General features: G+C 32.7%; 1 protein-coding gene across 1 annotated transcript in view; it reads left to right on the top strand.

Annotated features, from left to right (window-relative positions):
* Nucleotides 1-15611, top strand: part of LOC117026836 (protocadherin-11 X-linked-like) — a 788660-nt gene that overhangs the window by 93014 nt on the left and 680035 nt on the right. Inside the window, 6 exon segments of the mRNA XM_033113963.1 lie at nt 1906-2467; nt 2470-2843; nt 2845-3105; nt 3107-3169; nt 3171-3455; nt 3457-4407. Coding sequence (XP_032969854.1) covers nt 1906-2467; nt 2470-2843; nt 2845-3105; nt 3107-3169; nt 3171-3455; nt 3457-4407 — 2496 coding nt within the window.

The following is a 15611-nucleotide window of genomic DNA, read 5'->3' as shown; positions in this document are numbered from 1 at the left end:
TCTGAAATATCATTTAAATTTTATAATAAACATCTAATTCTTCCACCAATATATTATGGTTCTGGATTTGCATAAAAGTATAAGTGATTCTTGGCACCAAAAAAAGAAAATCCAAAAATTTGCACAGAAATATGTGCTCGCTTCGGCCAGCACATATACAACAATTGCAGGAAATATCTTCCAACCAATTCATGAGGAAAAAAATATGATTGTACTTGAGAATTGTACAAAATTATATAAGGCAATTATGACACTTTTGTAAATTAAAAAGATATTATGACCATATTATCTTAAATATTCTATGTGGTCTCTAAAAACCTGATTATCATTTATTCTTTTCTAACTTTCAGGAGCTTGTTTAGAAATTGGTATGACAAAAATTATGAAAAAACGCTTTTAAATGGGATCAAATATATGAGTATGGTGATGGTAGGAGAACTGACTTTGGGGTGGTGAGCACACAATGTGACATATAGATGATGTACAGAATTGTGCACTTGAAACCTATGTAATTTTACTAACCATTATCACCCCAATAAATTTTAATTAAAAAAAACTAAGATTTTATCCCGTTCTTCTATGACAGAGCACATAAATATGAAATCAATTACTGATCTTAGCCACATGCCAGCAAGTTTTATGTTAAAAAAATGTATTGAAGAAGTAAAAATTATAGTGTGTATGTGTGCAGCAATGCGTGTTTGTGTGTCTGCAGGGGTTCATAAATCATCACCTAAAGAATCTTAAGGTCTTCTTCTGATCTTTTCTTCACAAACCTCCAGTACCGTTTTATCTCATTCATGTCTGCCAAAGTGATACAGTAATGCTGAACAGGCCTGCCCTTGAGAACCTGTCAACACTCCTCTTTAGTCAGCTAGCGAGATAACTATTTATCTGGACAGGGCTTATCTTCTTGAAGTTCAGAGAGGGAGATTTAAAAATTTTTTATTTCATTTTGATAAATTGACCCTTTTCACCACTAAGTTATTTGACTATTAAAAGACTTAAGAGTAAGAGTCCCTTTGCGCACTGATAAGCAGCAGCACCTAAATGAGGCCATGCACAATGATTAAGTATTTTACAATTTTATATTAATTGAACCACTTAGGTGGTTCAAGCACCAGAGACTGTTCTTTAAACATTCACATAATCTGGTTTTATGGGCATGAAGAGCATATAGGTGCTATTTCCAATTTGACATTTTGGTATGTTACTTTCAGTCCATTGTGCTTACTCATCTGAAAAAATAAGTTAATTAAATAACGTGTTGTTAATCTCCAAGAAAATTTTCTTTTCAACGCCAGTTCCTATAGAAAAAAGAGGAAATTCTGTATATTTTACACAAGGTTATAATCTTATCAGAGTTTCATTTTTTCCCTTCGGCAAAGGTTTTTGCTGGATTTATTAGATGTGATATATGTGCTACTGTCTTTGATGAATGAATATTTTATACTTGATTGTTACTTTTGGTAGTGAAAAGGCATTTTGGACAATTGAAATCTGCAGTAAAATATTTTAATTCATTTGGAGTAACCATGGTTAATTTACTTGTATCTTCATTCACCATATGAAACTTAGTGACAATCTTTTTAAAAATTTACATACTTGGTCCTTTGGAAAACTTTAATAGTTTACATAAATGAGTTACATTCATTATCATAAAATACTAGAGCCTTACAAGCCCTCCGCACATTTTCTAGCACAACTCTTAATTTTAAAATGCCTAGAGATGCTAAGCACCTTGCTTGTAGTCATAATATTGGTTATAGACAGATTTGGAACGTAGAACTCAAGTCTTCTGACATCTATTTCTGAGCTAATCTTATGTCATATGGCGTCAAGAAACTGAAAATGTGTCTCATTATATAATAACGTAAGTTAAATGTTTCATTCTGTATTTTCCAGGGTCAAAACATTTTTGGGCTTGATATCATTGAAACACCAGAAGGGGACAAGATGCCACAACTGATTGTTCAAAAGGAGTTAGATAGGGAAGAGAAGGATACATATGTAATGAAACTAAAGGTTGAAGATGGTGGCTTTCCTCAAAGATCCAGTACTGCTATTTTGCAAGTAAGTGTTGCTGATATAAATGATAACCACCCAGTGTTCAAGGAGAATGAGATTGAAGTCAGTATACCAGAAAATGCTCCTGTAGGTACTTCAGTGACACAGCTCCACGCCACAGATGCCGACATAGGTGAAAATGCCAAGATTCACTTCTATTTCAGCAATCTAGTTTCCAACATTGCCAAAAGGCTATTTCACCTCAACACCACCACCGGACTTATCACAATCAAAGAACCACTGGATAGGGAAGAATCACCAAATCACAAGTTACTGGTTTTGGCAAGTGATGGTGGGTTGATGCCAGCAAAGAGCAATAGTGATAGTAAATGTACAGATATCAATGACAACGTCCCATCAATTGATATAAGATACATCATCAATCCAATCAATGGCACTGTGGTCTTTCAGAAAATGCTCCTCTCAACACCAAAATTGCTCTCATAACGGTGACAGATAAGGATGCTGACCATAATGGTAAGGTGACATGCTTCACAGATCATGACATTCCTTTCAGATTAACGCCAGTATTTAGTAATCAGTTCCTCCTAGAGACTTCGACATATCTTGACTTTGAGTCCACAAGAGAATATGCCATTAAATTATTGGCCACAGATGCTGGCAAACCTCCTTTGAATCAATCATCCATGCTCCTTGTCAAAGTAAAAGATGAAAATGACAATGCTCCAGTTTTTACCCAGCCTTTCATAAGTGTTTCCGTTCTTGAGAATAACTATCCTGATGCCCAATTGACAAAAATAAGTGCAATGGATGCAGGACACTGGGCGTAATGCTGAGATCAGTTACCTGCTGGACGTTGATGCTCCATCTGAATTCAACCTGGATCGTCGTACAGGCATTTTGACTGCAGTGAAAAAACTGGATAGAGAAAAACAGGAAAAATACAACTTCACAGTTCTGGCAAAAGATAACGGAATGCCACCTTTAATAACCAATGTCACAGTTTTAGTGACGGTTCTTGATCAGAATGACAATAGTCCGATTTTCACTCACAATGAGTACAACTTCTATGTCCCAAGAAAACCTTTCAAGGCATGGAACAGTAGGACTAATCACTGTAACTGATCCTGATTATGGAGAAAAATTCTGCAGTTACTCTCTCCATTTTAGATGTGAATGATGACTTCACCATTGATCCACAGACTGGTGTCATCCGACCAAATATTTCATTTGATAGAGAGAAACAAGAATCTTATACTTTCTATGTAAAGGCTGAAGATGGTGGTAGGGTATCACGTTCTTCAACCACCAAAGTGACCATAAATGTGGTTGATGTCAATGACAACAAACCAGTGTTTCTTGTCCCTTCTTCCAACTACTCCTATGAATTGGTTCTACCGTCCACTAATCCAGGCACAGTGGTCTTCATTGGTAGTTGCTACTGACAATGACACTGGCATGAATGCAGAGCTTCGTTACAGCATTGTAGGAGGAAACACAAGAGGTCTGTTTATGATTGACCAAACAACAGGCAACATTACCATGAAGGAGAAATGTGTTGTTGCAGACCTTGGTTTACACAGACTGGTAGTCAAAGCTAAGGACTTAGGACAGCCCGATTCTCTCTTCAGTGTTGTAATTGTTAATCTATTTGTGAATGAGTCAGTGACTAATGCTACACTGATTCATGAACTGGTGCGCAAAAACATTGAAACACCAGTCACCCAAAATATTGAGATAGCTGATGTATCCTCACCAACCACTGACTACGTCAAGATCATGGTTGCCATTGTTGCTGGCACTATAACTGTCATCCTTGTTATTTTCATCACTGCTGTAGTAAGATGCCACCAATCACCACACCATAAGGCTGCTCAGAAAAACAAGCAGAATTCTGAATGGGTTACACCGAACCCAGAAAACAGGCAGATGATAATGATGAAGAAAAAGAAGAAGAAGAAGAAGAAACATGCTCCCAAGAACTTGCTGCTTAACCTTGTCACTATGAGGGAGGAAACTAAAGCAGATGATGCTGACAATGATGGAAACAGCGTCACACTAGACCTTCCCATTGAGCTGGAAGAGCAAACTATGAGCAAGTACAACTGGGGCACTACACCTACCACTTTCAAGCCTGACAGCCCTGATTTGGCCCGGCACTACAAATCTGCCTCTCCGCAGCCTGCCTTCCAGATCCAGCCGGAAACGCCCCTGAATTCAAAGCACCACATCATCCAGGAACTGCCTCTTGATAACACCTTCGTGGCCTGCGATTCCATCTCCAAGTGCTCCTCTAGCAGTTCTGATCCCTACAGCGTTTCTGAGTGCAGCTATCCAGTGACAACTTTCAAGATCCCTGTGTCTGTCCACACCAGACCGGTAGGTAATCCCAGTTTCTAACTAACCTTTTAAACTTTGAGTTTTTTAAATTATTTTCAGTTGAAGTAAAACTTTGCAGAGTCTATTAATTCAACAAGGGATCAAAATGATCGGATTTTGCAGAAGTATACAAATACATACATGTTACTCATTTTAAGTTTGGTAGAAAATGAGAACAAATAACTCCTGATTGCAGGGAAATTTGGTCAGAATGATGAATATAATAGGGCCAATGTTGTCTGTAGATGGCAGCATGACACTTCTTGCTAGAGAATATACTGGCCAAACTCCAAAATAAAGGGTCATGGCACTGTCCTCAGTACCATGGTGTGCAAGAGGATCAGAACAGTCAGGGCTAGATAGATACATCACAGTAAAGCATTTTAAAATATGATAAGGAGGTGTTGAGAATTCCAGCTTCACTTGGGAAAATATGTCTGCCCAAGATACTCAAATAACATCAAGATAGTCTCTCTATCCACCATGCCCCCAAACCCCACAATGAAAACAGTGTCATTTTCAGGTTAGGAACTCACCATTATTCTGGTTCATAAAATCTGTATTCACACAATGTAACACGAATAGGATTAGAAAAATGAAGTCTTGCTACTCACTATCATTTTCAAGCCAGAGAATGAAATATATATGAGATCTTTATTTTAGATATTCATTTAAGTATTTGCATATTTCTGCAAGGTATTGAGAGTTTTTCAGGATACATTCTTAAAAGATAATGGCTTTTGGAAAATGAAATATGTCTGCTTCCTCTAATGGGCCTGAAGGAAAATATGTGTATATGAAAACCCAAGAAATCTGTGTACAATAATTTAAAACCCAACAAATTTATGAAAACAAAAGTTTATACTGTGCTTTTTATCTGCATTCCATGGAGAAATGAATAAAAATTTGTCTCAAAATTCCTAAGTAAATTAAATGATTTAAATCAAGTCATTTCCTCAATAAAGTCAAATGATGGAATGTATCTACTCTTTTTTTTCTCTCAAAGTCATGCCACATTTTGCCTTTATTATGTTGTCTGTGTAAGTCTTTAAAAGGTCCTCTTCTCAGTTTCAGTGAATGAAATATTTTGAAACCTATTCAGGGTTAATAAAACTGTAGTAATGTGAAAGTCAGTATAGGTTTCCTCTCACCAAAGTTGGAGATATTAAAGAAGCCTATCAGGATTCAAAATAACAATGAAAATAATTTACCATATTTTAAGAAATGGTTTTACAAATCCAGGTCATTGAAGGATATGCATAGTTAAATTATACAATAACATTAACTCTTCTCTCTTAAGCACACAGTGAAGGTAAGATACTAATTCAGTTGCAGGTGTGTTTTTGTTACTATACGTTCATAGCTATGCTATTGCAAATGATAAAATAGAACCCTACTCTCTTTGTAGAGAGTTTCTGTTATGCTTTGAATGAGTTAGAGGACAGCGGTCATTTGTACAATTCCAGTGAGCCCCATGTTTTCCTACTTCAGTGGATTTTAGATGGATAACAAACATAATAGATGCCTAACATTTCCTCAGGATGTGTTTGTGTTTCTATGTAAACATTGAAAAGGGCCCTCTCATTTTCTGATTTTTGTTGCTATTATTCTGTTTATTGGAAATGTTTCTCAACAGAAAAGCATCCTTTATGAATAACACTATATGTGTGTTGTGTATCCTAATAGCACTTTCCCTTGGACTAAAACTGTGACTTGCTTAAAAACGTATACAAAGGTTGAGGTTTGTGAATTGCACTTGCATATCATCATTTTTAATAGATTGGCTCATGAAGTTTGTTAAAAGAGCAAGTTCTGATTTCACCTGTTTTTGAAGGCATGGAGATATTCAATGAGACAGACTTATTTTACTTGAGCATACAGGTCTGGCAATTAAGTTCGCAAACTCATCCTAGAAAAAGTGCTATATACCTCATTGCTGAATATCACTATGGTCACCTTTGAAGTGCTCCCGTTGGGAAGCTATGCACGGATGCCAGCGCCTAGTCTACCTTTCAAAGCTAGTTTGGAACTCTTTTTCTTGAATGGCCATCAGAGTTGTCGTCATATTACCCTTGATGTCCTGAATGTCATCAAAATGTCTTCCTTTCAATATTTCTTTTACCTTTGGGTAAAGAAGTCATTGGGGGCTAGATCAGGTGAGTAGAAGGGTGTTCCAATACAGTTGTTTGATTACTGGCTAAAAACTCCCTCACAGACGGTGCTGTGTGAGCTGGTGCATTATCGTGATGCAAGAGCCATGAATTGTTGGTGAAAAGTTCAGGTAGTCTAACTTTTTCACGCAGCCTTTTCAGCACTTCCAAATAATAAACTTGGTTAATTGTTTGTCCAGAATAATCCTTCTGATATCAAAAAGTTAGCAACATCGTTGCAACAAAGTTCGCGAACTTCATTATCAGACCTCATATATATAGTAAGCAAGGCATGGATGGAGGAAAAAATTGAAATATTTTCCAAATATCCTTCTCTTTTTATTTTTTTTGGTATCTTGTAATCTTTAATAAGCCAATAAATTTAATAAGTGTTTCCATGATGGCATTTTTGGTTTTTTTTAGCTAAGGGATACTTTCCTAAACACAGGACAAATAACTTCATGAGATAGGCAAAGTATGAAAATTAAATTGTAATGAGAATAAGTTTTTGGCTATCATTAAGTTTTTATTAGCTAAAAAGACTATCTTAGAATCAGTGAGTTCTCAGATGACTTTTTTCACATCTTATAAAGTCAGGTAAATTATATATTTCATGTCTTTGGTTCACAGTTGGTTCAGATTAATTACTAAATATTTTCTGGATGTGAATTGGTGAACTTAGGCAGATTAATACAATACTAAAAAAAATTGGCTCCTTATATTTTGTGCTACATTTGCAATGTTTTTCACCCTTTCTATGCACTCTTTTAATTTCTGATTCACTGATGTTGCAGAATGTGAACAAGATGAGTGATAAATAAAACGAAAGAAAAGTTCATTGTTCCTTAAGGAAATTCTGACAGTGGAATAAAATATTACTGTTAGCAGAAGGCAGAAATATTCCAATTGATTTTAAACAAAGTAAAAAATATATTTTAAAAGGGGGAGTATAAAGTTATTTTTACATTTGGTTTTTTGACTCATCCAAAAATGCAAATAAAGAAATGAAATGGTTCTATTAGGCTGTAAGATATGAGGGGATTTATCAGATATTTCATGTTTTTAAAAGGGAATCAAATATTTTCTATGTTTTTTATGACTCTGGTATTCAGAAAAAATATGGAACATTTATTAGATAGAACTCTCTCTTTTGGGGAAAAAAAAAAGGCATTTATCCCTGGGGAATATGATGCTCCTCTTCGGTAGAAATTTTTAAAAATATTCTGGAAGGCATTTTTGTATATATTGTAGTAGAAATGAAAAACATGAAATTATAGGATGACTCTACAGTTTACCTTCAATTAACATGTTTCAGAGCAAGCAGACAGCATTTGGTTGGTGTGACTCCAGGAAAACAGTATCACCATTTTAGAATCAATTTTGATAATTGTTTTATAAAAGAGATATACCAAACCATGACTTGCTTACCACAGCTCTCTCATTAAAATAATGTGAGTCCTATACACTTGAAAAATAGAGGAAGATAAAAAGGGAAGCACCATTTTTTAAGGGCCTTCTATGTACCAGTCACTGTCTTAGATATGTATTTGAAAGAAAGAAAAAGAAAACAATAAGCCTAACAAATGTATGTGGTTGGAGTTGGACTAGAGTTGCAGTTTCAGAAACGAGGTAAAAAGAATGGTGGAAGGTTTGGATGGTTATAATTCATGCAAGTAACCATGCCTGCAGGTGTTATACATTGATTCAAAATGGTAACAGGAGTCTGCATGAGATTGAATAGGATTGGCATTCACTACTGTTAAATTCATTCACTTTGATTTTGTGTATCTATGTTTTAGTAATTTGAATTTTGTCCAGGTAGCATGCTTGGCAACTAAGACTCCAAGAACACAGCCATCTGATTTTGATAATGTGTTATTTTTCTTGTCCTAGACTGATTCCAGGACATCAACTATTGAAATCTGCAGTGAGATATAAAGCTTTCTAGGAACAGCATAATTTCATTCCCCTTCCAAAAAATTCCAGTGATTTGTGATTTCAAAATTTGGCTAAGATCATTCATTTTCTAATTTGGATTTTCCATTATAAAGGCAAGCAAAACAAAAACTACCTTTTAAACACCACTGAATCTTATGCTTACTTTAGCTGTAATCTCCCAATCAAAATTTAAAATTTGTGGAAGAAACAGTGTAGTGTCATAAATGAGTTTTATCATGCTGTTTCTCCCTTTGCTTCCTCTGAATGTGAACAATTGTGATGTAATATAATGTTATCTTGGTTTACAAACTGATGGTTAATATTTCAATCATGAAACATGGAATTACTTGCCCTGTCTGATTGCGGAAGGGATTAAACATCATATCGGGGAGTTTGGAAGTGAAGCTGAACTATCCAAGCTACCCTCTGAAAGGTATTCAGGGCAAGAAATTTTTTTAAGACCAAAACAAACAACAAAAAAACACTTCAATTTGTTTTTTTTGTTTTTTAAATATTCACTAATATAGTGTTGCTGAGAAAATTATAATTACCCATCATTCTGTTTAAAAGTTGGATGATATAAAATAATCTTACTGGATTTTTATATTTATTGCAATCATGTTCCAATCCTTTAATCATTAAAAAATATTTTTGTTGTAATCATGTTTCCTTTTTCTATAAATATTGAAGTTATTTTTTTATTTATCAAAAGAAAAATGTAAAGTTCTTTATACTCCCTCATATTTTGAAAAAAATATTGATATTTCTCATGTAATGAAACATAACCCCAGTCATATGAGAGTAGAAACAAGGATTCAAGACAGTATATTTTAAAAGATTTTATCAATTTTGAAACTTCCTAGGAAAATATAAGGTACTAGAGTCTCATCTAAATAGATCTATTTTATTTCTCTGGCATTAAATTACTGAATATATTTCATTGCTTTGAGTAATTTGCCTTTTAAAATTAACTTATTTTTCATAATATGTCGATTAATTCATTTCCTACACAAATGACTGAATGCTTCAAGTAGGACGTGAATTATATTCTATTGAGGAAAGAATGATGTGTCCAATCTTCCCCTGTATTCGTTAACCTGCTTATGACTTACTAACACTACTAACAGAATTAAAAACAAAACAAGAAAACATGATTTCTTGGGACATAAAGGGAGTATAAACGACCCTTATAATCAAGACATAATATATGTTTCTTAGATTTTCATTCAAATGCTTTATTGTATATCATTTTACCTTGTAAAGTGTGAATAGGATTTGGTCAATTATGCATGTATATAAAATTAGTGTATTATTTGATGTGTTCTGTGATGTAAAAGTATTTAGAAGAAGTTTATGCTCTATTTAGCATTTCAAGTTAGTTTAGTTCTTGCATTTTTGATATACAGGTAATATTTTAACAGGTTTCTGTTAAAATTTAGTACTCCCGTTTACTCAATTCAGAATTCTTTGTACGTCCAATAATATCAGGTTCCTTGAACATACTTGCTATCTGGCTTTTTAAACATTACTCAGTAAATTATAATGACTATGAGTGTAACTTTTATTGGTAATGAGAAATGTCATATAAGTTACAATATTGTCTTACATAGTACTTATAAACAACTGTTGTAGAAAAATACTTTAAATTAAAACTTACTTTTGTGAAAGTTACACACATAGAATAACTTTATAATAGTATAACTTTATAATTGCTCTCCCACTTTTTTCTGATAAACAAAGTGTTTCAAGCTTAATTCTAATCATTCCATGGAATATCAAAACGGAGCCAACTTATTATACCCCTAGAGTCAGTGGCCTGCAGGTACCAAGATATACTAAGTAAAAGTAGGAGTTTCCAGAATCCATTGTCTTGATTAAATTGTGAATAAAATGATGCCCAAGAAAATGAAGCAGTACTTCAAAGTCCCATAATAAACTACTGTGGTTTCATCACCATTTGAAGATGTATTATTATATAAATGAATTTTAATTCCTTGTGTCGTGACCACCCGGGTTTCTAGTTTTCTGCACACTGTGAGCTAAGGGAGAATACCTCATTTTTATTCCACTTCAGTGACACTTCAAATATGACTGTAATAAGAAAAATTCTTAATCACTCTTCTGTATATATCAAGATGAAAATGTCTTGAAATAGTTATCCAGAATTTCTAAAAATACATTCCTCAGTAGTTTCTTGGGTGTCATCTTTGCAGAAGATGAAAATAGAAACTTTGTTGTTAAAGCTGTGACTCCATTTCTCAGACTATAACTTCTATGAGAAAGGAACTTTTAAATTGCTTTATTTCCTGCTCTTTGAGGCTAAAATGTTTACCCATATAAACCAAGGACAATTGAGATTTAACCATATTTAAAATGGGTTATATATGAAAATTGATTCTGCTTTTGCTTATTAACAACCCTTGCTCATGCTTGAGGAAATAATATTACCATTTGAAAACAATATGGATGGCATTGAAACTAGTTTTCCACAAAAGCCTTTGAGAACAAAACTATATTTTCATACTTGATTCCCTCTTATGAATTGATTTGGTGGCATTTTTACTTCAATTATTATTACATGTTTGGCTTCCTAGGTCTCAGATATCTTATCTTTGTGTTGCCATTAATGGACTCCTGGAATATTCCCAATGAATTGTCCTCGATGGTCTCTCTAGTTCTTATTCTTGTCAGTGAATAGAGAAAGACAGAAGGAAAGCAAATCTTAACAGTAGTAGTCGTCACAGAGTTTTTAAAAGGAACTTTTAGTGAACTTAGTCTAGTGAAAAATAAGTAGACTATCTAAGTGATGAACTACACTGTACTTTATATTTTCAAGCACTCAAAAAGGTATTATTTTCTTTTGATTAAAATCCATAGTGCCTAAATTTTAAAAAATGATGAAATACGTTCCACCAGTTTACTTTAATATTTAAAGTTTCTTTTTATAAGTAGGATTTTCACGCCATTACATTTCTTAAATTATTTTTATTTTCAATGATTTGAATTTTAAAATGTATGAACAATTTTAATTGTATTATTTAATGTTTTATGTATTCATCTTCTGTGTTTCTTTTTATTGTTGACTACCCTGTCTACATTATCAATGGGAATGCATATACTCTAGAATAATTTTTAAAAGTTGAATTTAGATTCAATCAACCCCAATTTTGCACAATATTTTTACTCATCTTTTCATTTCAACACAAAATAATACTGCCTCACTTTACTATTTTATTGCCTGGACTCACCATGGTTTAATTAGATTTTTAAATTGTGTGTCAAGCGAGGTATTCAACAGAAATGCTACAAGATAAGCAGATCTTAAATCTTACATGAACTTAAATCACACTCTGTAAATACTTCTTATAGGTGCTCTTGTGTAATAGATATGTTTTCTTAGATTTTGTGAAGCTTGGTTTTTGTCTATTTTAAATATTTAGATTTAGGTTTCTAGCATATTCAAAGGTGCTGTGTTGTATATAATTGCTATTTTTAAAAAGATATATTGTGCAATTTGTTTTTTCATGTATTATGGGTGTTTATACATGACATCCATGGTTTCATGGAGCTTTTAGAATCTGAAGTAGACTTTTTAAATTATAGAGTGGTGAAAGGACTTCATTTTTATTGCATATGCTATAGACATTTGTTGTGAAAACATTTAGGAAATTGTAGTTAGAGTTTAAGTGAACACTTTTAAAATTTCTCAACTTTATTTCAAGTGATATCAGTACCTTCTTCCATATAACTCACTTAGTAATTTTGTTTCAAGGCTCTATAACCTTTGGAAGTGGTGCACTTTAAAATTACAGAATTATTCTGTTCTTTTATATTACAAACTACACATGCAAAAATTTTTACACATGGTGGTAACTGACATATCTATTGTGCAGCTGGTTTATTTTTATAAATGTATGATTGGACAAATTCATGCAATAGTATAGTTCGATGAGCTGAAAATGTAATACAGAGGCCTACTGCATATCTCAACCAGGAGACGTGATCAAATGACTATAATTAATAATGAAACATAAGCTCTAATTTAGGAGCTCATAAATTAGTTTTCCAGAATCCATACAGCTGCATTTTTGTGTGTTTTTCTCACCCTGAATATGAGACCAGGTCTGTGTTTACATACCAAAGAGCTGATTAAATAAGTTTTCTTTTCTTTAATTTTAATTATTTCAAAGTTGTAACACTGAGCAACTATTTGAGTTGCATGTTTGGATTACTGAAAATACTTTTGTGTAAAGTGACAATGTGTATGATCAGTTTTGTTTATTATAATTCGTTGAATGTGTTGGATCAATTAAATGTTTTTGTTTTATCTTTAAAAAGGTGATCTAATATTGATTTGAAGTTGAGGTTAGAACAAATATGTGATAAAACAACTAAATACATTTTAAAATTCATTTTATGGATTTCTGAAAAGAATAGTTTTCACCAGTTGCATATTTGTTTACTTCTACCTACCACCAAATAGAGTAAAAGAAGTATTACTTAAAATGTTATCTAATTGAGTATCTAATGACAAATTAGAGCTTATGTTTCATTATTAATTATAGTCATTTGATCATGTCATTGAGAACTATGTTATGGGTGCCTTTTTTGCAGAAAACTCTATACGTTCTTTACTCTGTTTGGGTTGAATAATTACATTTTTTTTACACAATACAGTTAGTTACTCAAGAAAAGGTGCTGAGTTCTCTTCCAGCTAGGTATTAGGGCTTTGTCTACATGATGCTAAAACATCTGGTGGCAAAATAACAATTTTTCATTAAACATGGGGCTTTTCTCTACCTGACAAAATGGCTTGACCTTATCAAGACACAAACTTTATTTAATACCACAGAATAATAATATAATTGTTTCATTTTACATAGATAAAAAGAGTTTGACATGCTATAAGAAGTTATCATATAGAATCAAGAGTAACTGGTAACATTTAACAATGACATTTCACACGGTGCTACAATTCAACTTTACATATATAATTTTATTTATTTAAAGACTATATACACATTTATTTAAAAATGAACACAAATTATTGAAATGATGAGGACTGTACAATTAAGTCTTTTTAGGTGTGAGAATTGAAAGAAAAACATACCAAACTCTAGAAATTAATATACTTAATTGTATGTCTAAAGAAATTTTAATTTGATGTTTAAGTAATTCTAATATAGTGGGATTAAAATGGGTTAGTGTAGGTATAAGCACACATATGTTTGCATATATGTGGGTATATTTATGTTTGTCAAATTTCTAGCAAAAAATTGATATAAACTTGAATCTAAAGACAACTTCTTTAAAGATTACACATCTACATTTACAATGTTATTCTCTTCCCTTTTAAACTGTTATGCCTCACTTCCAAATTATAATCATTCTGCATTTCTTATCTCATCCTACACATCAACATTCATTTCATAATGCTCCGGTCATATTCAGTGCATTTTGAATAAGTGCTTATGTGTTTTCTTACTTTTAATATTTTGTTTTGCCTTTCATGTAACTGCAGTACTTCTCTTCATAAAAGTTCTCTGTTTTCTGAATGATCACAGATCCAGTAACATTAAATTATACATTAAAATTTTAAATTGATTTTTCCTATGTAAGTACCAGTGTATATTCTACTTCTTTGCCACAGAAAAAAAAGCTAAGATAAATTTTTTTTCAGTAATAGTCAACTTCTGCTCAGTTGGTATTACTTAAACATATACAAAATAATCCATTAAAATAATCATCTAATTTTTGCATTAATACCTATTTAATTGTAGTAACTATGAAACCAAAAAAGAGATAAGTAGTGCTTTGTTAGTGTCTGTACAATATCAGATTGTCATTTTCATGTCTCCAAATTTGTGTGTTTATGTCTCCATTAAAAGGCTAAGATATAGATTTACCGTGAGCATACACATGCATACACACTTATATATGTATATACACACATGCATTTTTATAAACAGCTCAATGTGAACTATGGATTGACGTAATCATGGAAATGTTTATGAGGATAGGTTCAGTATTCAGATTAGGCAATGTGTACAATTTATTATCACTTCTCTTTCTGAGTGGAGCTAATACTAAGAATGACAATTGAAGAAAAACTCTAAAGTTGTGAAGATTTACAATGCAAGAGATTTTACAACAGTCATTTTGAAAATTTGTTTTTGCTTTGTTACTTGTGGCTGTAATTTTTTAAAAAAAAGAATAAACAGGTTTTTGTGTGAATACTCATATATTAGAATGAACATTATAGAGCATCTTTCAACTGGAATATGTATAGATACTAACATTGGTTGTATTTGATGTAATGTCAGTGCTTTAAGTGTGTGTAATCTGTATTAAGCAAAATACTTATAAATAAAATTTTTTCTTTATTGCAATAACATATCCTCTGATATTTTTTGAAGCACTTTTGCCAGCAGGTGCTACCAATTTCTTTAACATTATCAAAGATCCTAAAATAACTTTTAGCACATTAACATCCTACAATTTCCAGGGATAACTCATCATCTGTGTTGCATTAACCAGAACTCTATATATTGGCATTCCTGTTGACCAACATTGGGAGGTAACAATTAACCCAAAGCAATGAAGTAAATAGAAGTGACTCATATTTACTAAAGTTTTAGTATTGCGCATTTTATTGTACTCAAAATATTTGAATATTGATAATATGCTATCATTTACCACTGTATTTCATAGAACATGCTAGATAATGCAGATTACCTTGCATTGATACTGCTAGATAATGCAGATTACCATGCAAATGAGATTAGTTAAATATGTCTCAAATTCCTACTATGAGCAAAGCAATGTGTAGAATGATTGTGATTATGGTGACGGATGAAGTATGGGAGGGAAGATGTGTGACAATCAAAGCCCTCCCCTGGTTGCTATTAGTGTAAAAAGCCCACCACCGAAGGAGTTTAACTGAACGTATATTCAAAAAATTGTTTCATTTTCTCCAGTGCAGAAAATCCCTGAGTATACAATGTTAAAAAAAATTTAAAAGAAAAATTAAGAGCGAATAAAAGTGACAAAAAAAAAAACCTCAGTTTTTATCATAATGATTAGGGGTGTGTGTTTGTGTGTGTGTGTGTGTGTGTG

This window comes from Rhinolophus ferrumequinum, chromosome X, assembly GCF_004115265.2.
Source record: "Rhinolophus ferrumequinum isolate MPI-CBG mRhiFer1 chromosome X, mRhiFer1_v1.p, whole genome shotgun sequence".
NCBI classification, from domain to species: Eukaryota; Metazoa; Chordata; class Mammalia; order Chiroptera; family Rhinolophidae; genus Rhinolophus; species Rhinolophus ferrumequinum.
Note: the sequence above shows the minus strand (reverse complement) of the source record. Positions and strands in the feature narration are given on the sequence as shown.